At 45.2% G+C, this 24,571-nt stretch overlaps 1 protein-coding gene across 7 annotated transcripts; it reads right to left on the bottom strand.

The window, feature by feature from the left end:
• Positions 1 to 711: 711 nt before the first annotated feature.
• Znf605 (zinc finger protein 605) lies at positions 712 to 23,709 on the bottom strand. 7 transcript variants are annotated; one of them, XM_071615785.1, is made up of 5 exons: positions 23,516 to 23,709; positions 19,169 to 23,131; positions 11,932 to 12,052; positions 11,625 to 11,717; positions 712 to 6,629 (listed from the first exon to the last, which is right to left on the bottom strand). In XM_071615785.1, exons 2-5 carry the CDS (start codon positions 19,181 to 19,183, stop codon positions 4,795 to 4,797), a joined length of 2,064 nt encoding a protein of 687 aa, XP_071471886.1. In that variant the 5' UTR covers positions 19,184 to 23,131; positions 23,516 to 23,709; the 3' UTR covers positions 712 to 4,794. The 7 variants fall into 7 exon arrangements, with proteins under 7 accessions (XP_071471886.1, XP_071471896.1, XP_071471890.1 ...); XM_071615795.1 differs by having other exon boundaries at positions 19,169 to 19,353; XM_071615789.1 differs by lacking the exon at positions 23,516 to 23,709 and having other exon boundaries at positions 19,169 to 19,353; positions 19,719 to 23,354.
• Between the last annotated feature and the right edge of the window lie 862 nt (positions 23,710 to 24,571).

Genomic DNA, 24,571 nt, shown 5'->3' with positions numbered 1-24,571 from the left:
TATCTCTGATTTTCTCTCATTTATTTTTCAGTACTGGGGATTGAATCAGAGACACTCTAAACTGAGTTACACCCCCAACTCTTTCAGTTTTATTTTGAGACAGCGTCTTGCTCCTGCTTTAGTCTCTGCAGTATCTGGGATTACAGGCATGTGCCACTGTGCCTATCCTGTTGATCTGTGTCCTGTGCCTGTAAGTTGATCTGGCAGTGTGATGTTGGGTGGGAACTTGTAGAGGAAAGCAGACTTCAGGTGTAATTTAGTTGAATTTTATCTTTTGAACTAGTCATGAGAGGTTATATTGACTACTGGGTTGATGATGCATGCCTGTAATCTCAGTGACTTGGAAGCTAAGGCAGAAGGGTTAGAAGTTCAAGGCCAGCCTCAACAAATCAGAAAGACCCTATTTCAGAATAAAAAATAAAGATAGCTGGGGATATAGCTCAGTGGCAGAGTGGCCCTGGGTTCAAATATAAATAAATAAATAAAAAGAAAGAAAAATAAATAAATAAATAAATAAATAAATAAATAGAAAAGAAATTATACTGTCCGCTATGTCACAGACAAGACATCAATAGATAAAACTGGCTAAGATGATGGGAGTGGGAATCTCCTTCACTTTGTAAATGAACGCAGCTGTGAAACAATCCTGACAGAGATCATCCTATGCAAATTATAACAAGGACTACAAAACAATTACAGATAACTCAATGCTGTGTTCTACTTATACCAAATATCAAGGCATTTATTTAACCCCTTAGAGACAGAACAGAGTGATACAAAAGTTCATGAACACAGATTGCCCTGTGCTTACTGGCACTGTCCAAATAGGAGGCCTGCATCAACGTCTGTTTCAGAAGAGATGACATGCGGGTCTAGGGTAAGGGAGCTTCGTCGCCACCCAAGGGCTGGTGAGGCAGCTGAGTTGCGGGAACGGAAGCCACACAGGGAGTTACTCACTGGCAGTATAGTTAGCCCAGTCAGCTCCATGGGACCGTTAGCTAAGCAACTCCTTACTCTCAGAGAGGACAGGCTTCTTTCTGGCAGTGTGTGAGAGGGGACAATGGTAACTGAGGACTGGCAGAGACCACATGAGCTGCACATAAGGAACAGCAGAAAGCGGACAGGGCCTTCCAACCACACAGGGTGACTTCTAGAGCCTGTGCAACAGTTGATCTTGCTCCTGGTCCAGGATGATACAGCCAGTAATAGGGCTTCTTGGAGGTGTGTGGCTGACCCAGAGGTAGCTTAAGACTTTGCAAACATTTTGTTTTCTGGTACTGAAGAGGGATTCAGTAATAACTGCAAGCCTGTTTATGTTTGTAACAGACAATAATAGACTCCAGGGCCATAAACATGAAACACACACACACCCTTTCATATTTGTTATAATTTCTACTGCATTGTTAAAATACAAAGACAAAATATTAATGTCTGGAATATGAAATCTTGACAGATATCAGTCTGTGTCCTTGAGGCACAGGCACCAGGGCTAATGCTCTCACAGTCTTAGTGCTCATTATTTAACACAATGCAGAAAACAAACCACCTTAAGGCTGGGTGTGGTGGTACAGGCCCATTATCCTTCTACCTGGGAGGCTGAGGCAGGAGGATCACAAGGCCACCCCGGGCAGTTTAGCAAGACCTGTTTCACAATTAAAAAGAAAAAAAAATAAGAAAGGCTGGCAATATAGCTCGGTGGTGGAGCTCCCCAAGTAGTGTGCTCGGGTATGCCCCACACACTCAATAGCAACTCAAGGATATTAATAAAGGGGCGATCTACAGACATCTCCAAAATGAAACCAAACCAGTGGTGGCACCCAGATCTGTATTCACCCTAGGTCTGAGGGAAAGGAGAAGGAGAGCTTAGGAAATCTTTAGCCAAAGAGGTGCCACAGCCAGAAAGGCTGTGAACTGGAAAGCCAAGCCAGTGTCCAGCAGGGAGCGGGGAGGGCACAGAGGGTCCCTGCCCTACCATCCCGATCTGCTCCTGGTACCTTACACTGTTCAAACCTGAGAAGAAAAACCAGTGGAGTCATCCCTAAGACAAACTCTGGGGTGCAAAGGAGAAGGAGCAATGGGCCTGGAGAGACAGAAAGCAATCAGCATATGAACACCTAGGACTTAGAGGACTCCCGAGTGTGGCTGCTGAAGGGGACTTACCCTGAGCCCCGGGAACAGCTTCCCACTTGGCTGATGGGGTCCATTCAACTACCCTTTCCCCAAAGCACTGGGGACCAAGCCCAGGGCTGCTCTCACACTGAGCCAGCCCTTTTTCTTCTCGGAGCTTCTGCTCCTCCTGCCTCAACTTCCTGCACAGCCAGGATCACAGGCATGGCTACTGTGCTCAGCCATGTCCAACTGCACTTAAGGGTCACCCACATGCTATGTTGCCAGACGCTTCCCTTCTCATCATCTCAAACACTCAGAGTCTCTGTCATGATACAGGCTGTGAGGGCCAACTCTCCCCTCAAAGCACTCTGAAGTGCTCTCATCCACCCCTCATCGCCATTCCCAGAACTCTGGGCTCCCTAGACAGATCCACACTTCCATTCTGTACTGTTCTCTGCTGCCCAGGGCTTCCTTCAGCATCTCCTATGGGCAGGTCAACCTGTGGAACAAACAATCTTCTGACTCTGAGAAGGCTTCATTTTGCCTCCATCATTTATAGATTTTTTTTAAGAGAGAGAGAGAGAGAGAGAGAGAGAGAGAGAGAGATTTTTTTAATATTTTTTTTTTAGTTTTCGGCGGACACAACATCTTTATTTGTATGTGGTGCTGAGGATCGAACCCAGCACCGCGTGCATGCCAGGCAAGTGCGCTACCGCTTGAACCACATTCCCAGCCCTTATAGATGTTTTTGATGGAACCAGAAAACTCTAGGTTGTGGGGGTTGCTGTGGTGCTTTCTTTCAGTAATTTAAGGCAGCTTCCTTATCTTCTTACACAGCCCTGTCCAGATGCCCTGCTGTGATTTGTTCCTGTGTATGATTTCCCTTCTAGGTGCTTTAAAATTGTTGTCTTTTTGCAGTGCCAGGGAGGGAACCCAGCACCTCACATGTTAGGCCAGCTCTTTTCCACTGAGCTACAACCCAGCCTTTCACTAAATTTTACTTGGAAACAGAGTAGCTTGATATAGGGCTAGTCAGTCCTCTGCTAAAACAGGGCTTCTGAGAGCCCGCCTGCTGCCACACGGTGACCAGCCATTCGTCTCTGGCCAGTTCCCACTTGAATTGCCCCTGCCTTGCACAGCTCCAGCTGTTCCCAGGTTTCCTACACATGTGTAAATCCTTACTCAGCCAAAGGAGTTGGGGATCCCTCAGACAGCCCCTCTCTGTTTAGCACACCTCCACATCTTCCCTGCAAACTCCAGCTATTGTGGCCCTGTGGGAATCCTTCCCTTCTCACCAGCAAGGCTATTCTTGGCCCCTTCCCTGTGTGGCCACCTGGAAACTGCCACTGTAGTAGGCTGGGTGACCATGAGTCAGCTCCATCTGTCTGGGACCACAGACCACATGTGTCATGTCAAGAATCATCACTGGCCAAGATGTGGAATCAACTCAGGTGTCTGTTGCTGGATGAATAAAGAAAATGTGGTATATGTGCCAACAGGATATCATTCAGACATAAAATAATGGAAATGCTGCTTTTGTTTGCAACAATGAGGTTGGAACTGGAGGTCACCAAGTAAGTGAAATGTGTCAGGCATTGAGCAATAATACCACCTGCAGAAGCCAAGTCTGACCTCAAGGGAGCAGAGACCAGCCAAAATAGGTTCCCAGAGGCTGGGAAACAGTGGAGGTGGGGAAGCCAAGAGAGGGTAGCCAATGGGCCCAAGTATGTAGCTGGACAGGAGGACTGACTTCTGACATTCTGAAACACAGTAGGTTGACTATGGTTGGGAAGAGTTAGCCCTGGTTTTCAGAATTGTGATGGAAACCATGGACACTCTACCACTGAGCCACAGCCCAGCCTTTTTCATTTTTTAACTGTGGGACCCAGGCTGGCCTAAACTTGTGATCTTCTTGCCTCAGCCTCCCAAGATCCTGGTAACAGGTGTGCACCACTGCACCCAGCAACAATTAGCAATACAAATATTTCAAAATAACTAATGAATAGGATCCTGAATATTCTCAACACAAGAAATGTAAAGCTGAGCTAACAGATAGATGCCAATTACAGATATGCCTGACCTGACCATTACACACTGTATCCACACTGTAAAGCCATACTAAAACCCACAAATACATACAGTTACTATGTATCAATTAAAAACATAAATTAAAAAAAGAAAAAGCCTTTTTACATATAGCTGTTGAAGGCAGGAGCATGCTCTGATCCTGGTTACTCCACCACACACAAGAGTGAAGTCTTCACCCTTTAGCAGACATGTCTGTCTGAGACTGACAGCTGTTTGTAATGATTCCTACACAACAGACACAGTTTCCTGGCAGAATTACTTCAAAGACCCTTGGACACCAGAACTCCTCATGTAGACTCTCAAGACACAACGTCCAGCACCTCCTTTCTGATGACACCTCTGAATCCTGAGGAGTTTGCTCCCCCAGCTTTCCCTGTTGAAGTCTCTAAACATGAATCCCTGTGACCTCTGACAGAGGGTGCTGCCAACCTCACTTCCACCTTGGCTTGTCCTCACAGGGGTGCCCCAGGGAATCTTCTGGGAGAAGGCTTTTGCACAACATCTGCTTTTCAAACACTAGAAAGCTCTCGTGACTCAACTCCCTGCTAGCATGTTTCCAGCAGCTGCTATCTCAACAGGAGTCTCTCCTACCTGTCCTCAGTGGGGACATCTGACAGCAGGCAGGGGTCGGCCCTTGCTGCACTCACGTGGCGTTGGTTCTGTGTGGTCTTTCTGGTGCAATGTGAGCTGCGACCTGCTGCTGAAGCTGCCACCACACTCAGTGCATGCACAGCCTCTGCCTGCTGTGTGGCTCCTCTGGTGCCTCATGAGATGGGACTTTCTGGTGAACGATTTCCCACATTCGGCACACTTGTAGGGTCTCTCTCCTGTGTGAATTCGCTGATGGATGATGAGCTGTGCTTTCTCAAAGAAAGCTTTTGCACAATCACTGCACCCATGGGTTTTCTCTCCCGTGTGGTTTCTCTGATGTTTAATGAGCTGCACCTTCTGAACAAAGGCTTTCCCACATTCGCTGCATTCATAGGGCTTCTCCCCTGTGTGGATCCTCTGGTGCCTGAGCAGTTGTGGCTTCCAGGCAAACGCTTTCCTGCACTCACTGCATTCAAAGGGCCTCTCTCCAGTGTGGGTTCTCTGATGGTGAGTGAGACTGGACTTCTCGCTGAAGGCCTTCCCACACTCACTGCATTTGTAGGGCTTCTCGCCAGTGTGTGTTCTCTGATGCGATATCAGGCTTGACTTCTGGGTGAAGGCCTTCCCACACTCACTGCAGCCATATGGTTTCTCACCAGTGTGAGTTCTCTGGTGGGTTAGGAGCTGCGACTTTCCAAAGAAGGTCTTTCCACATTCCACGCAGCCATAGGGCTTCTCTCCAGAGTGAACTTTCTGATGCCGCATCAGCTCTGACTTCTTGAAGAAGGCCTCTTCACAATCGCGGCATCGATGGCTCTTCTCCCCCGTGTGGATTATCTGATGCTTGATAAGCTGCGGCTTTCGGATGAAAGCTTCACCACATTCCCTGCATGCATAGGGCTTCTCTCCTGTGTGAATTCTCTGATGCCTAATGAGGAGTGAGTTCCTGCTGAAGGCTTTTTTACACTCACTACACACATATGGTTTCTTGCCAGTGTGAGACCTCTGATGAGTAATGAGCTGAGACCTCCAAAAGAAAGTTTTCCCACAATCACTGCATTTATAGGGTTTCTCTCCTGTGTGTACCCTCTGATGTGTGATGAGCTTCACTTTCTGGGAGAAAGCCTTCCCACAGTCACTGCAGCTATAGGGCTTCTCTACTGCATGAGCCATCTGATGCCTTTTGAGCTGGGACTTCCTGCTGAAGGCTTTCCCACACTCACTGCACCCGTAGGGCTTCTCTCCAGTGTGAGTTCTCTGATGTAGCATGAGCAGGGACTTCCTGCTGAAAGCCTTCTGACACTCGCCACACCCATAGGGCCTTTCCCCTGAATGTGTCCGCTGGTGCACAGTGAGCAAGGACTTCTGTGAGAAGGCCTTCCCACACTCGCTGCAAAGATAGGGCTTCTCTCCTGTGTGAGTTCTCTGGTGAATGGTCAGCTGTGACTTCCTGTGGAAAACTCTGCCACACTCCAAGCACAAGCAGACTCCCGTGTGTGTCCCACAAGCCTCGTTGCTGCTGGTTCTTCTGTGTTTCTTGTCATCACAGTATTGTACCTCTCCACAGCCTCTGTCGGGTTTCACACAAAACAGTAACTCCTTGCTGAGCTCATCAAATTTCTTTTTGCCACAGTTATTTTTTGGAATAAGAAAATCAAAAGGATGTTTCAAACTTTTTTCACCTCTGCCACATTTATGGAGTCTCATTCCTAAGTGAACAAAGTTCATGCTTGAATTAAATATTTTCCCCAAAACATCACATCCATGGCCTTTCTCCATACTTTTAAGCTTGTCTTGATTATCTTGATGCCATATTTTAGAATCACTGTCTAGCCAGATTTCTAAAAAGAGGGAAAAAAAACCACACTGTGTAACTTCCTCAGTGACTATGCTCATGAACACAGTGAGACCCACAAATACTCTCTATGTACTGGGCACTGACATATTTAATGGAAATGGGAACCGGTGTTAGAATTACAAAGGTCAAAATTATGCAGTAATCTGCAATTTTCTACTTTATGTCTGCAGCTTTGTTAGCTGCAGATTATGGAAAAAGACAAGAACAAAACCATCAGAGAGACTCATGATATGCTGAAAATGGGAACAGCAAAAGAGCGAGTCAGCACAAGAGAAGACGAACTTGGCCTGAGAAGAGCACAAGTGGGACGTCCTTCACTACGGACAGCACTGATGTCTGTGCCACTGCTGCACTGAAAACCTCTCTGTGCCAGACAGCCACCTGGCCGTCACCTCCAGGACCCCTCCACCACTGGCACCACTTTCTGGTGATAATTTCAAGAATTCTCCAGAGCTCACGTGAACACTTTTATCTGATGCATGTTGACATTCAGACCCTTTTAACTGGATCTATAACTGAATCATAATCTACATATAAAATCTACATCATGTTATAAATTGAAATTATTCCAAACCATAAGAACTTTCTTGTATAACCTTAGTACAGCTTTTTCCATCCTACAGGTATATGTACTTGTGAGTTCCACCACATGGCTGCTTAATGAATATTGGAGTGATCTTTTAAAGGTCTGCTGACTGTTGATGACATTGTTTATAGCAACTGGGAGGCAAGATTCCCAGGAGGTACTCTGCAAGATGAAATATTTGGTGAGATTCTAAATGTAAAGCAAGTACTCTTTTTTCTTAAGAATACTTTTTGTGAGGCATCTCCTCTAATTCTCAGACATCAGAATTTCAGGGGAAGAGCCACTTAGAGCTGCTGATGTGGAGGAGAATGAGAATGCTCAATGTTTCGTGCATGAGTGATGTTCACACAGTCCACTGAGAGGAGAGAAAACAGAAAGAACTCTGGAGACCAGAATCAAGAGTCACAAGCAGACACATGGAGGGGGAGAGTTTAAGAGCAAGTTGCTCTTCAAAATATAAGAAGAAATAATAATTTCAAATTAAGATCAAGAAGCAGTGTTAAGAAGTATATTTATTCAAATTAATAAGCAACCTGATATCAAGCAATAATAGAGTAGTTCACCTATGGATTTAAAGGCTTAGATATTCAATTGTATCAAAAAATCTTAAAGGAAATAAAAACATGTCATTTGGGAAGACAGGTGGACTACTGCTAGTGTTATACCACAGAACATATATGTTTCTCCATTCTGTTTCTGCCATGTGACCCCCATTACATCCTGTTTCCAAAATGACCTACTTCCTAACTGGGAGTCCATCTTCCAATTCTAGCCTCTACTTAGCATCCAGTCACCTTTAAAAATGTAATCAGAAGCCAGGCGCAGTGGCATACCCTGTAATCCCAGTGGCTCAGGTGGCTGAGGCAGGAGGATCATGAATTCAAAACCAACCTCAGCAATGTCAAGGCGCTAAGCAACTCAGTGAGATCCTGTCTCTAAATAAAATACAAAATAGGGCTGGGGATGTGGCTCAGTGGTTGAGTGCCCCTGAGTTCAACCCCCAGAACACCCCCCACCAAAAACAATGTAACCAGGCCTTTTCATCCTCCTGCTTGAAAATTTTTTGATGCATGTCCTGTATGACTGGTTTGCTCTAACCTCTTCAATTTTATTTCACAATATTCTCATTTTTTTTTTTTTTATCACAAAGACATTTTCTGCCATGGGTCCTCTGCATGTTCCATTCCTTATATTTGGCATGCTCTTCGCAGTTTTCCAGCAGGCCTGGCTCATTAAAATGTACACATCACTTTGACAGCACACTAACAAACATCCTGTTTATTTTATGCGTAGTACTTATCAAGTTGACGATCCTCTACTTCTGTTTCTCCCTGTAGAATGTCAACTCCACGAGGATTGGGGTAAGTGGTAGTTCCCACTGGTACTTTCCTAGCTCACAGTGCAGTACATAGCTACCTCGATGTGTGGGGAGGAACACACTTGCTGAGTGCTAAAGCAGCTCCTTCCTGTAACACTGAATCTGATCATGAACTCTATACTCAATTATTGAATGCCATACAGTTCTGTATTTTCTTTTATGTTAAATTCTATGCTCCTGCATGGTTGTTTCATGACTCTTATTTCCTTCTGAGTCCTCTCATTCCATATAATAGTGGTGGTTCTAAATTTTTTTTTAAAAATATTTATTTTTTAGTTTTCTTTTAGGTAGACACAATATCTTTATTTTATTTTTACGTGGTGCTGAGGCTTGAACCCAGTGCCTCATGCATGCTAGGTGAGCACTCTACTACTTGAGCCACATCCCTAGCCCTATTGGTTCTAAATTAATGGGGGAATGTGAACTCTATCACTGCAGTTTTCCCAGACTCTACATACCCAGACCTGCTAGCCCCCACAGGAAGGGCCTAGACCCAGACATTCTGAAGTACTTCCCAGCATAGGTTAATACACAAGTTAAATGGAAACCCTTCTACTGAACAGATATTTGACCAATAAGAAATCTCCTGATGGGCACAGTGGCACACATCTGTAACCCCAGTGACTCGGGAGGCTAAGTCTGGATGATCACAAGTTCAAAGACAGACTCAGCAACTTGGTGAGGCCCTTAGCAATGCAGCAAGACCTTATCTCAAAATAAAAATAATAAAAAGGGGTGGGTATGTGGCTCAGTGGTCAAGCACCCTTGGGTTCAATCCCCATACTAGAAAAAAGAAAAAGAAAAATGCTAGTTGGGTGTGGTGGCGCACTCTGTGATCTCAGTGACTTGGAAGGCTGAGGCAGGAAGGTCGCAAGTTTAAGGTAAGCCTGGGCAACTTAGCAAAACCCTATCTCAAAAACATAAAAGGGCTGGGAATGTACCTCAGTGGTAGAGAAACTGTGAGTTCAATCCCCAATACTAAAAACAAAAAAGAAAGATCCTCTTTACCTGCCTCCATAATAATAAACAAATAAAATATTAATAATTGTACCATAAATTTCACATAGAACAGAGATCAGTAAGTTCCTGGCCATCTCTCTAACCTTAAGCCTAACAGTTTAAGGAATCCCAGTCAAGTCTGAACAGGCCTCAGGTCCTATAATATAGGTGCTCAGCCGGCAAGGGCTTCAGACAAGCTGGAAGTCAAGGAGCATCCACTGGTGGGGGGGGAAGAGAAGCTCAACCAGAGGGGGGCAGTGTCTATGTGGGGAGAGCACACCCCCACCAAAGGCTCAGAGGCAGAGAGAAACATGGGGGGCACTGAGGAAGAGACTCGTCTAAATGCTCTGGGTACAGAAGAGGCACAGAAGAGGGGCTTAGTCAGGCTCTGCCACGTTCTGCTATTCTCCAGTGTAAATGGAGCTTAACAACACACAGCAGGGCAAAGGTACCAACACACAAACCCAGTGCCCCACGCATGCTAGGCAAGCATGGACACACAGCCTGCAAGGGGAGGACTGAGGCCCACTGAGAGGCCTCAAAGGCAGGGCTGCAGCGGAGGCAGGAGGCGTCTCCTGGCTGTGTCAGTGCTCAGCTCTGCTCCACACCACTTGCTCTGCCTTCCACTCTGTCTCTGCTGTAAGACACACAAGGAACCCTACCGAGGTGTGAGCATGCTGTCCCTGAGCATATGGAGCCTGATCATCTTTGTATATGATGATTGGCACCCTTGAAGCTAGTTCTCTGAAACCCCTGGGGATCTTATTTGCCTGTTGTCAACTGTGCTGTGCCTGCATAGGCACTTTGTTACTAAGTTACAAGATGAGACAGAGGCATTTATGGAGCAGAAGACTCTTGGTATGGAAAAGCACATAGACAGAGATCATCTGGGCAATGGTATCTGGTACCTGGGAGGGCAGTAACGTCATTTGTTAATTCAAAGTTTCCTTCATACTGTTAAATTAAATGAGAAGCCTTGTAAAAAATTCAATAATGACATACCTATTAAATTTCCAAAGGGAAAAAAGCCCAAATTTGTCAAATTAGAGGAAGGAAAGTAATAACTCAAAGAAGTTCTACATTAATATGAACTCAAAAGTGGTCAATGTTATTTAAAGTGGAAAAAAAGTGGGTAGAGTTATGGCTCAGAAGTAGAGTGCTCGCCTAGCATGCGTGGGACACTGGGTTCGATCCTCAGCACCACATAAAAACAAAATAAAGATATTATATCCACCTATAACTAAAAAATAAAATATAAAAAAGTGAAAAAAGTTATGGATTTTTTTTTTTTTTTGGTATCGAGGATTGACTGAGGAGGACTTAACCCCTGAGGCACATCACCAACCCTTTTTTCTATTTTATTAGAGACAGGGCCTCACTGAGTTTCTTAGGACCTTGCTAAATAGCTTAGGCCTTGCTAAATTGCAATTCAGCTCAGCCACCCAGGCTGCTGGGATTAAAGGCATGTGCCACTGCATCTGGCTAAAAATTATGCATTCTTAAGGAGGAGGACCAAAGCCTACCTCTGTAGGACGACTTGGAAGTGGGAATAAGGAAAGTAGGAATGTAAGGCAGGTAGGAAGAACTCTTTATGCAAGGAAGGGGTCCTCAATGAGTGGCCACTGTGTATGTGCTGCACAGGTGGAGGGCTTGATTCATCATAAACTGCACACAGGGGCTGGGGTTGTGACTCAATGGTAGCGTGCTCGCCTTGCATGCATGAGGCACTGGGTTCAATCCTCAGCACCACATAAAAAAAATAAAGACAATAAAGTCCATCAACAACTAAAAAAAATTTAAAATAAATAAATAAACTGCACTCAGAGAGGCCAGCAGGCTAGGGCACGGAACAGCAAAGCAAAAATCATGAAGAACTCCTGTCACTACTCTGGAGTCTATAAAGATTTAGGAATTTCAAACAGTTTATAAGCAACATTTCAAAAGTACTCACCTATTGCCAAAACCCTGAGATTTAATTTAATTCACCATTTTCAATACATTTCATGATTTCTCACCTGAAACGTTCTGGTGTAGGGTTTCTTCATATACTGTCCATGACTCCTCTTGGTCTAGCTTGAAAACGGCATCAGGTTTAATGATTTGATAACCTGGAGATTGGAAGGAGGCGACATGGACCCAGATGCCTGAGCTGGAGTCCCTTGAGGAATGTCTTATTACAAATGCTCTGAAATAACAAGAGACTAAACACCTTTCAATTTGGTATTGGAATCAAGGAATCTCTGGCATCTGAAATGCATATGCAATCAGTGAACACCCCCAGAGGCCCGGTTGGACACAGCCAATCACAGAAGGGCACCTCACCCAGGAAGAGCAGGCTGCTGTAGTTCTCCAGCATCACATCTCTGTACAGGCTCCTCTGAGTGGGGTTAAGCAGCTGCCACTCCTCCCATGTGAAGTCCACAGCCACATCCTCAAATGATATCTGAAAAGCACAATCCCGGCAAGTCTGCAGTGGTCCCACAAGGCTGTGCAGAACACAGGCTCTCCTCTGTGTGTGACAGCAGCCTTGGGCACAGCACTTTGTGCATCTTCCCCTCCTGACTCACTTCCACGGAACAGAAGGGCACAGAGTGGATGCCACTTCCAGATTAGGTTATCAGAGACTGATTCCCTACTGGGAGCTTGCTCCTCCTCTTCCTGGGGGAGGGGTATGGCAGCCATGTTGAGAGACCCAGGTGGTGTGCCTGGAAGGGACCATCTCCTCCAGCACCTCCAGAGCCCTGACAGGTCCCAAGCCACAGTGGTGTGAGGTGAATGCCTCCTGGTTTCAGCCACTGAGGTTTGGGGTGATTTGTTGTCAGCAATGGGTAATTAATAAGACACCCTAACACTGCATTATGCTTTGAAGGAGAAAGAAAAATGCCACTCAACTACTCATCATGGTGAGTGCATTCATCCATCTACCCATCCAGGAATCAGAAACTAGAACAGGTTGTCTCTAAATAAGCACAGTGGTTCTCAAAGAAGTGTCATGGGTATCTCAACCGAGCGGGAAAGCCCCAGGGCATGAAGACGTGTGCCTGGTCTGCCCTGCAGAGTGACAATAGCACCTCGGCCTCTGTGAGGACCAAGCCACTACTCCTTCCAGAGGCAGCTTTGCCTCCAAGTCAGAACAACCAGCCAGCTCTTTCAGGTATCTTGTAAAACACAAATGTTGAACAGTTAGAAACTAACAGGCACTAAAATATGAAGATGAGTGGGAAAAAACTCATGTTTTCAACGCCCTTTAGACGCTCAGCAGAGACAGTGAGGTGAACAGGGCTATGAAGCAAGTGTGTGCAAGGGAGGAGACAAAATGGCCTGAGCACCGCATGTGAGGACACTACCAGGTTAGGCTCTTCAGGGACTGGCAGGCCCTTGAGAGGTCTTGAGAGGACAATGAGAAGGGACTTCCCAGAGGCAGCAGCAGGAGCGAAGCCATGAAAACAAGTGTGCTTCCCAGGCTGCCAGGAGTCCAGGAACACAGGGAGGATGGTGGGTGACCCAGTCTCTTTCAAAGTGAAAGCTGAGGCCAGAGCAGGCAGAGGCCCACATTGGTCTGGGGTGAACGTGAGCATGTGTGCCACAAGAGCTACAGAGGGTAAGAGTAAAGAAGCAAAGCATGGAGCAAGCTCAAGAACAGAGACCTGCTAGCTTACTTTCCATGGTAAAGCTGGAACAAGAAAAGGGTCACTTGGCTTTTGACTGATGAAAAATAATATCAAAAATTAATTTCTTGGGCTGGGGCTGTAGCTCAGTGGCAGAGCACTTGCCTCCCATGTGTGAGGCACTGGGTTCGATCTTAGCACCACATAAAATTCAACCAATAAAATAAAGGCATTCTATTCATCTACAACTACAAAAAAATTTAAAAAGAAAGAAAGAAAATTAATCTTTTGCCTCAAATCTTAGTGCTACATGGAAGGGGGAAAAACTGTCTCCTGAGAAATCACAACAACAAGCTAGACTTATGTGGGTGCGTAATCTAAGTACACAGAACAGGTGTGCTTTGCAAAGACCTCAATCAGAAAGAAAGTGGCTTTAGATGGCAGTACATCAGGCCCCTGCAGAGTCAAATGTACATACTATCTAGAGAAAGGAATCCAGATGCTTCTTAAAACAAAGCATGAGGAAAAATGAGTGCAGAGTGTACAAAGAAACAAAGCATCATGACTGAGATCCATCTTAAAAACCAAAGTCCAGACCCATTAGGATATATGAAATAAAGGCTGGGGTTGTGGCTCAGTGTTAGAGCACCTGCCCAGTACGTGTAAGGCACTAGGTTCAATCCTCAGCACCACATTAAAAAAAATTATTACATCCATCTGCAACTAAAAATTAAAATAAAATAAATATCCATAGTTCATTCAGAAAAACAAAAAAGGTCAATGAAAATATGAAACAGGACCAAAAGGGCTATGTGCATTGGCACATACTTGTGATCCCAGCAACTCAGGAGATTGAGGCAGGGGGATCACAAGTTTGAGGCCAGTCTCAGCAACTTAGCAAGATACTATCTAAAAATAAAAATAAAACAGGCTGTGGATGAAGCTCAGTGGTAGAGCACCCCTGGTTCAATCCCCAGAACCAAAAGGGGGGAAAAGAGAAAGAAAGAAAGAGAGAGAGAGAGAGAGAGAGAGAGAGAGAGAGAGAGAGAGAGAGAGAAAAGGCTGTACAACTGAGTACGCAGATCTGATGAAGAACTAAACAGAATCCTAGAAATAAAGTATGGGTGTGAAATGAAGAAATCAGCCTATAGTACACCAGATGCAAAGATGCGGGGGTCGGGGGGGTGGATAGATCAGAAGAAGCTCATAGTGAGACAAAGTCACAGAAATGGAATATATAAAGCAACCCAGACTATAGCTGACTACAGTGATACATGTTAATGACAAAAACAGTTTGAACACAAAAGTTTAAAAAAAGGTAGCAACATATAAACAATAAGCAGCTGGCATGGCTTTTTTAACAAAGGCAGTAGACCTCAAGAAAAACATTATTAGACACTGCAGAAAAAGGAGGATTATCAAGTATAAAGAACACTTCAAATGGTAAAGGGTTAATTCTCAAAGAAGACACGTTGACTCTGAATGTGTATGCACCTAAAAATGGACACAACGACAGAAGTCAGCACTCTTTTCTGAGGAATGGACATGATATGCAGTCAGAAAATCGGGAAGGATGCAGATGGCCTGAACAGCAGTTGGGTCAACTTGACCCAATGACTCTTAACTCTTTTTTTTTTTTTTAATTTTTTTAGTTGTAGTTGGACACAATACCTTTGTTTTATTTATTTATACACGGTGCTGAGGATCAAACCCAGGGCCTCGCATGTGCTAGGCGAGCTACAACCCCAGTCTGACTCTTAACTCTTAACTGAGAACACTTAGCCCACAAGAGCTAAGCAAACACCCTACAATGTATGCACACAGTGCCATAAGGCAACCCATAACTATTTTAAAATAAATCAAACAAAGTGTGTTCTTGGACTATGACAAAATTAACTAAAAATCAATAACATGTATCTAGAACATTTCCAAAGCCATATGTATGTGAAAAAGCCACAGGTTGAATGGGAAATTATCGGGATATTATGAAAATAGTCTAAACTAAATGAAAATGAAAAGACGACTTGTCAAATTTTGTGGGATATAGTTAAAACAATGCTTACATGAAATTTTATTAGAAAAATACTCATATATTTGAAAAGAAAAAGACCTAAAATCAATATCCCAAATTATCATTTTTAAAAATTAGAAATGTTGGGCTTAGTAGTGCATACTTGTAACCCTAGCAACTCAGAAGGCTGAGGCAGGATGATCACAAGTTTGAGGTCAGCTTCAGTAACTTAGCATGGCCATGAGCAACTTAGTGAGACTCTGTCTCAAAATGAAAAAATACAAATTGCTAGGGGTGTTTCTCAGTGGTTGAGCACTCCTGAATTCAATCCCCAGTACCAAAGCAAAACAAATGAAAACTAGAAATGCTGGGTGTGGTGGTGCACACCTGTGACCCCAGCTACTAGAGAGGCTGAGGCAGGAGGATCACAAGTTCTTTGCCAGCATCAGCAACTTAGTAAGATCATATAACCTAATGTAAAAAAAAAATCAAAATATTTAAAAGGATGGGGATGTAGCTCAATGGTAGAATATAGAACATTTGCACAGCATGCATGAAGTCCTGAGTTCAGTCGCTAGTACTGCAAAATATCAATCAATCAGGGACTGGAAGTATAGATCAGTGAAAGGATATGCTTAGCATGCATGAAGCCCAGGTTTTGATCCCCAGCACCACACACCTATACACACATACACAAGGAATGTAAACCAAGGGATATAATGGAAATTCCATAACCTAATAAATGATATCTATGGAAAACATACAACTAATAACATATTTTGATGGTGAGACAGAATGCTTCCCCTATAAGGATCAGAAGACAACAGGAAAGGCATCTTGCACTGTTCCTATTCAAACTCTGCATTGGAGCCTTAGCTAGTCCAGTATGGAAAAAGAAGCAGAAGGTAAAAACAAACAAACAAACAAACAAACAAAAAAACAAAATAAAACCCTATTCATAGATGACACGTTTGTCCATGTATAAAACGCCAAAAAAAAAAAAAAAAAAAAATCTGTCATGCGTATACGCACTACCTCCTAGAACGGACTAGTGAACTCTGCTGGAAAACAAGAGGCCATTTCACCTGAGCCAGTGGTTTCCTGCACGCCATCAGTGAACAATGGGAACAGAACAGGTCTTATAGGGCCATTTACATCAGCCCCCAAACACAGTCAGGTACCAATATACACAGAAGGCAACACAGTAACAGTATCTGTGTGTTACTAACTGGTGACAAGAGAAATCAAAGAACATGACATCATGGACAGACACACATTCCATGCTTGGAGATGGAGTGTGGCCGGGTCATCACTTCTCCCTGAAAATGCCACGGATTTCAAACAGTCAAAGTAGCAAGTGTTGGCTCAGCAGTAGAGCGCTTGCCTGGCACGTGGGAGGCCCTAGGTTCGATCCTCAGCACCACATTAAAAAAAAAAAAAAAAGAACAAGTAAATAAAATAAAGTATTTGTTTGTTTAAAGTAGCAAGTGGCTCTGCAGGCATTAGCAAGTTGATCCTAATATGCACTTGGAAAGACAAAGGTACTGGATGGCCACATCTGGACAAAGCACTGCACTATAGGACTCCACTTGGTTTTAAGACTCCCCATGGAGCCAGGGTAATTAGGACAGGTGGTAGTGGTGAAGGGATAGATGCACACAGCTCACTGGAACAGAACAGAACCCAGAGATAACCTCACAAACATGCTCTGCTCCAGAGTCCATTCAACAAATGATGCCACAGCAACTGTGTACCCATGAGCAAAAGGATGAACCTCCACATAGAACTTACGCTTTATGTAAGAACTTATTCAAAGTGCACTGCTGCAATCCCCGCAACCGAGAGGCTGGGGCAGGAGCACTGCAAGTTCAAAGCCAGTCTCAGCAACTTAGCAAGGCCCCTTTTCAAAATTATGAGAAGGAAGTGAGCGAAAGAAGGACTGGACATAGTTGGGTGGTAGAACACCTGCCTAACATGTGCAAGGCCATGGGTTCTGTCCTCATCACTACAAAACAGGATAAAACAATGAGCAAAAGATCTTAACAGACACTTCACCAAAAAAGACTGGATGGAAAATAAACACATGAAAAGATGTTTGATGTCATTTGTCAAGGGAAAAATGCAAACTAAAATCATAGTAAGATACTACTATGCATATAACGAAAGGCAAAATGACAAAAAACTGATGGATGCTGGTGAGGATGTGAGCAACAGCAATTTCCACTTGCTACAGTCAGAGTGTAAGATGCACAGCAACCTTGGAAACATGTGGAGACTTTGGCGGCAGCTTATAGAGCTGAACACACTTGCCAGAAAACCCAAAAATCCCACTTCTAGGTATTGACCCAGGTGAACAGAACACTCATGGTCAAACCTACATGCAGAAGAATGCATTATTCCTAACTGCTAGCAGGTGCCAGCAACCACAGTGCCCTTCAACAAGCAGATGCTTAAACAGCTGGTGCATCATATAGGCAGACACTGCCCAAGGACAGCACTTGGGGCTAAGGGGCACACCAGCCAGTTCTAGGTCCATGACTGAAGAAGCATTATTGAATGGCTACGTGCTGTTTCTATGTTTTATTTCTTTTGAGAGGGTTCTTGCTATGCTTCCCAGGCTGGTCTTGAACTTGTGGGCAGAAGTGATCCTCCCACCTCAACCTCCCAAGTAGCCAGGACTACAGGCATGCTCCCCCATGCCCAGCTGATTTACATACTTTCAATTCCAGTCACATGACATTCTGGAAAAGAAAAAACTATGCCATGAACCAGACTGTATACAACAGACAGACCAACTGATTCAAGACTGAGGAGTACACAAAGATGAGGGGTGCCTTCTGGTAAAGGGACAGCACAGGGGCCTCCTGTTCAGGGCTCCTCTGCAGTGGCATGATTTGGCCCCATACCTGTTGCATGGACCCGACCTAACTGGCGTGCCATCTCAGGGGAAGGGGCACTTGCTTGGGCTCCTGCCTGTACCATCTCAGAGGTGAGGGATGGTGCTGCCCTTGCTCTCTGGGAGGCTTGTGGCTTTCCCTGATGACTCTGATGCTTTGCAGCTCAGCTAGGCCAGCTCAGCTGAGCTCCCAGCATACAAGTGAATTTCAAAACTAAGAAAACATGAAACTTTTTGCATATTTATTTGAACAACAAAATTCTTAAGAAAATAAGGAAGGAAAAGAATGAAAGGGAGAGATAAGCAAGGTGGTCAAGAACTCCTTTTCCATGGATTAGAGCACAGATACAGCTGGAGGCAGATGCCTGCATGCGCACCTTTGCCAACAGAAGCACAAACATTTTAACCTAAACTATCAAAATTCCAACTGAGAGGATTTATAGGGACCCGGTCAACTCTGCCAGATGACTTAGTGTCCTTCCTGAAACTAGCATCTAGGTAGGATGTGTCCCTGCTTCAGTCTCTGAGGAATGGTGTTCTGTGTTCTTTAGGTTCATTCCCTTAGCTTACACTGAGGAGTTTTAAGGAGCTATCCTAGAGCACATGCTATGATGGGTGCCATCTACTATGCCACTTATCTCAAGAGCCATCACTGCTTCCTCTTGTGTTGCCATCAAGAAGTGTGCACTTCTCTCAAACACTTGGCCTGCCTTTTCCTTCCCATGGAGGACACTGTCACTCCTAGTTCCTTTTCTGCTGTGGGCTTTGGGAATGTCTGAGAAAAGCCTGCTGCTCACCTTTGTGACAATGGAGGAGCCCGTGTCTTCTTTACCTATCTTCCAACTTCAGGCTTCTGTATGGCTCTATATATTTAATACATATAAAATTTGTGCTATTTTTGACATCTTCTTTCCCAAGTTTATCATTTATCTTTGATTATGACTTAAATGTATTTAGACCTTTCCTGTTTGTTATAAAGTCTCCTGTAAGCCTCATCACATCCACAGTGGGAAAAAAACTACTAAAGATAAACAAATAACTCACCTGTGACTCAATCATTTTCTGCTGCTCTCAGGAAACCTGCTGTTTTTGACTTCTGTCTGTTCTGACTCTGGAGAGAGGCCTCTAGTGAAAGATCTGGAAACCAAGACTATATTCTCATTCTTGAGAATCTCACATGAATTCTCTGCTTATCTCACATGAATAGTTTTGTTTCTGAGAGCAATGGTCTGTGAATGCAACAGAAATGTCATTTTAGATGAGGTCACTGGTCTGGGGACCTAAATCTTAGTTTTCTCTTTCTGGGAACTCAGTCTTGTAAAACCTCGGACTAGATGTTTGGTAGACACAATCAGGGCTGTGGGCTAAGAAATGGGAGGGAGCCTTGGCTTCTGGCATATCTTCTGCACCTGGCCTGCATCTGGGCCACGTCTCTTCCACACTGCAGTAACAACCCCGGTGCCTTCCAGGAAGTGCTAGAATGAAGTTGCTCACCTCCTTGGTCCAAGCAAACACCCCCCACAGGAGCAGCACTATGGAAAACTGCTCTGAAGAGACATGAAGGGATTGTGGAAATGCAATGATGATGACTCACTCCTTCTGCAGCAATGTTTCCTGGGGCAGGAATGACTTCATTAATTTAAGTGAAATTATTTGCCTAGATGTTATAAGGCAAAATGCAACTCTTTTGTAGACAGGCAGAATGGTACTCAGGAAGTGACTACTAGATTAAGATGAGGGGCTAGGGATGTAGCTCAATAGTAGAGTGCTTCCCCACCATACATGAGGCCTGGGTTCAATCCCCATTACTGTAAAACAAACACAAAAAACAACCAATAAAAAAAACAGTTTATAAAAGACCACAAGGTACACATCATATCATTTTAGGCAGAATTACAGGAAAATACAGAACAAGATTTAAAATAAGTACAATAAACTAAACAAACATATCCCACATCCTGATGCACACAAACAGAATTTAAGTTTCTTCACGGCCATGGACCAAGTCACTTATGTTCAACCAGATGTAGAATCAGAACCAAAGACTTCAAGGGCTCAGGGTTATGCAGGAAAATCACTTTCTTCATAAGAGTAAGATTACTCTTACTATTACTAAAGGAAATGTTGAAAAAAACCTTAGCCCATAAATTTTGGGACAAGAGGGATAGAACCCTACCTCACACAACAAAACTGCTCACCAAAACTGTCCAGCACTTGCAGTTAACACCTGCTGTGTACTCGGGTGCTCCAGGCATGATGGTGTCCATCCCAAAAGTTCCTTTGTGGAAGCAGGCCACAGCAAGCCCACACTCAGTCTCCATGGGCAAGAAGCCTAGAGCCTAGCATGGATGACCAAATGTGGTCAAGGAGTCAGAAGGCTCTTTTCCAGAAAACAGGTGAAACTGAGGAAGAAGACATACAGCATGGGCTCTCTGTCCTGTGTCTCAAATAATACCAAAGGCTGCTGAGGAATGTTGTGGGAAGACCATATCAACCAAGGTCCTCATGCAGAGGGCTGAAGTTGGACATGGCCAGGGACAGAACAGACTATGGATTATAACTAGCAAGGCGGAAGTTATAGAAGGCAAGACCCTGAAGCCAGGGGGGTCGCTGAAAACTTTTAAAAAGGAAACACTCAAGTAAAAGTAGTTCCTGACCAACAGTCACAAGCTACAATGAGAGGACAGAATACAAAAAATGAGTATGATTATTTAACAGAAGTTACCTGTGAGAGGCTTGTCTGGGCCCACACATGACCAACACCCATTCGGCCCTGCCTCCAGTCCCACAAACATGGGACCCCCACACATCTCTCCCTTAGTGACCACCTAAGAATCCTCCAGCTCCACATCCCAAGACCTCTGCAGATCACAAAATCCAAAAGGCCCCTCTGTAAACCTCCAGATCACACAACCACTGAACCCCATAAATTCCACTATCACTTGCCCCAGTAACCCCCTCATCCCCACAGAATCTCAATTACCAATTGCACAGCCCCATAGTCTCTTCTCAACAGGCCACCCTTCTAGGGCCTTCAGTGACATGCACTGTAGGTTCCTTAGTGACTCTCAGTGGCCTTATGATAGCTAGCATCTACAATCCTCAACCACTGACCTCAGACTGGCACAGGATTGGCATTGTGTGCCAGGATAACCAGAGAGCATGTGGCTCCCTGCCAATGGCAAACAAGCCAGAAAGCTCCAGCTTCCCTCTCATCAACACTCACAGGCCCAACTTCTCCCCCCTCACCCTTCACTCCATGCTTATCACAGACACCTACAGGCATACTAGTCATTCACCCCAACAGGCCACCCAAATATGAAACCTCATTCATGAGTCACCTGTCATCTCCGGCCTCCTTGGCTCAAGCTCCTCAGCACTCAACTCCAACCCCCTCAAGTAACAATGCCAATCCATGTAGGGCATAAATCAATGGGACCCAGAGTTTCTCCACACCCCCACCAATGATGACATGCTCAGGACTGGAGCTTCAATCCTGACCCTCCAGTGCATGCTCAGAGTACCCACGCCCTCACTTACTTGCCCTGGTGCTGGCCATTCCCTTATTTTTTATTTTTATTTTTTGTGGAACTGGGAATTGAGCCCAGGGGTGCTCCGTCACTGAGCTATATCCCTAGCCTCCTCCTTTCTTTTGCTAAGTTGCTCAGGCTGGCACTGAACTTGTGATCCTCCTGCCTCAGCCTCTCAAGCTGCTGGGATTACAGGAGTGTGCCACCACACCTGACTAGTGTGTCAGTCATTCCTAAGTCATACTGGGCTCTCAATCACTTGGTCCCATGGCAGCCACAGAGTCATCCCTATAGCACTGAGGCCCTAATCATAGGCTTACCCAGCCCTTCAACGACTTGTCCATTTACTGACTAAAACCAAGTCAGTGAAATCCCTGTGAGTCTCAGTAAGTCCCAAAGGACGCCAACCACTCTCTCCTCCAGTTTACTTGCCCTCACAGCTGCCCCAATGTGTTCTCACAGAGCCTCTCATCACTGACATCCCCAGCCTTGCTATCTATCTTTCACTGCTGCTCCAGTCATTGAACCCCAAGGGACACCCAACCCCTTATCCCACAGGGTGCTCCTGCACATTCTCTAATTCATCCCATGTTTGCCCACCATTCACCGGCAGCCTCACAGGCTCTCCTGATGGCCACCCTGCACACAACTGATACTAAGCTGCTCCAAGCACTCCAATTACTAGCCCCACTGTTCACTCACAACCCCCACCAAACCAACACTGACTTACATCCACACAGTGCCCCAATTTCTGATGCCTCCATCAAAAAATCCTCAAACACAGCCTAGAGAAGAAACTCAGCCACTCACCTCCCCTAAAACAGCAATCACTAGCAGATAAACAAATCCAGAGTAAGGAGACTTATCTCCCAGGGATTATTATGGGGTAGGAAAAGGGAAATGGGGGACCACAATAGGGAGGATGTGGGGCCCTCGGATCTACACTCATCTTTGCAAGGCAGAAAGCAGTTTCTTTCACAGAAAGGAGTAAAGAAAGTTAGAAAGAATCAGGTGAGGCAAAGTGGGATTAAAGAGTGGGGTGAACAGGATGCAAACCAGAGACTTTCTGCCTGCTGTGAGGAGAGGCTGTACGAGGGCCAAATTTCATGGAACTGGAGGAAAAAACAGTCCATGTTTGCTAACCAGATTTTTTGTCCTGCCTGATCCATGGGGTTCACTAATCACTGCTGAGGCAAAGAATGAAAATGCAGAGGATCCGTGTCTGGCTTATCACAGGCAAACAAGGGCACTCTTGGGACTTACCTAGAACGTGTACAAAAGGAGCTTCTCTGCAGTGAGCCTTTTCCTGGAGATTTCTGAACCTCTGCTGTTTTCCAGGAGCACAGAGCTCAAGTAAAACCCAACGTCTTCACAACCAACAGGACTTCCAGTTAATGAAACACCCAAAACAGATACACCACAAAAGCATCCTTCCCAGCCTGCAAACGAATCACTGGCAACCAGAGTCTTAGTTAACCTACAAAGAAACCCGATAGACACAGTCGCGGGTCTGCGGATGCACTGGGCCCCAGCACAAAGAACTGACGCCCAAGGGCTACCCAAGGAGTCTCCCACAAGTCTTCCGAGGGCCTTGAACACTCAGCCCTCAATCCCAGATTGCCGTTTTACAGACGCGCCCCTGCCCAACCCTCAGGTGTCTACAGGTTAACTATCCACACACGTCTAACAGGCAGGTACGCCAGAGACCGCCCTGGCCCCGCCACGCCCCGGCCCCGCCACGCCCCGGCCCCGCCACGCCCCGGCCCCGCCACGCCCCGGCCCCGCCACGCCCCGGCCCCGCCACGCCCACGCCACGCCACGCCACGCCACGCCACGCCACGCCACGCCACGCGACACCCACCTCAGGGACACTTATCCACAATCCGTTCCTGCCGGAGCACGCGCTGGGGGCCTCTGGCGGGCTTCCGCGAGACTGAATCAGAGCGGTTTCTGCACAGGGGTCACGGGGAGTACAGGCCAGACGCCGAGGCCTCCCCACGCTCAGCCTCCGTGCCGCCTGCCCCCACTCCGCTCACCCTGACAGCAGGCCTCACAACGCCCAGGCCTGACGGCGGAAGTGTCAGTGCAGAACTACATTTCCCAGAATCCCGCTTGCTCGGGCGGGGCTGTACTTCCCAGTCTGAGGCTTTGTTTCCAGTGGTCTCAGGCTGAGTCTGGAAGTTGCCACTTGCTTTATCTAACATTTTAATTTTGGGGTTTTATCATCATGGATTAGTGTAGATCTAATATACTCATTTAAACTGCTCTAGAATGTATTAATTAATATATATGCATAGAATTTGTCTATCAAATCATTTAAAATACTTTTTAAAATTAATATATATGTAATTTTAGTTGTTGATGTACTTTTATTTTTTATTTATTTATATGGGGTGCTGAGGATCTAACCCAATGCTTCACACATGCTAGGCAAGCACTCTGCTACTGAGCCACAATCTCAGCCCCTTAATCTACTTTTATAAATGGTGCATGAAGCATTCTTATGTTTGTCTTGATTTCATATTCAAGTTTTCTCTGATATGTAAATGAATCAGTAGCTCCAAAGGTAGATTGTAAGTTATGAGTAGCTTCAGCTTTACTAGATTTCATCAAATAGGTCAACAAAATGGTTATATCAATTATCACTACTGTTGTAGGGAAAACGGGGCAAGGCACCAAAGATAGCAGGAAACAGTTTTATTTGGCTTCAGCCAGGTTCAGAGGGCATAGCTTTTGCTATAATCAATTAATCCTCTGAACCCCGAGTTCAGGGAGTTTCAGAGTTTTATACCCAGCATGGAAGGGGAGGGGCTCAGAAATTCACAGTCTGCAGAGGTCACATAAAAGCAGCTTTTTTTCTTTCACTGTTTTGGGCAAGTTAACTCTTCAAGGACAACACCTGAGAAGGGGAGAGCAT

The sequence above is a fragment of the Marmota flaviventris genome, chromosome 1, assembly GCF_047511675.1.
Source record: "Marmota flaviventris isolate mMarFla1 chromosome 1, mMarFla1.hap1, whole genome shotgun sequence".
NCBI classification, from domain to species: Eukaryota; Metazoa; Chordata; class Mammalia; order Rodentia; family Sciuridae; genus Marmota; species Marmota flaviventris.
This window is presented reverse-complemented; position numbering and strand designations above follow the sequence as displayed.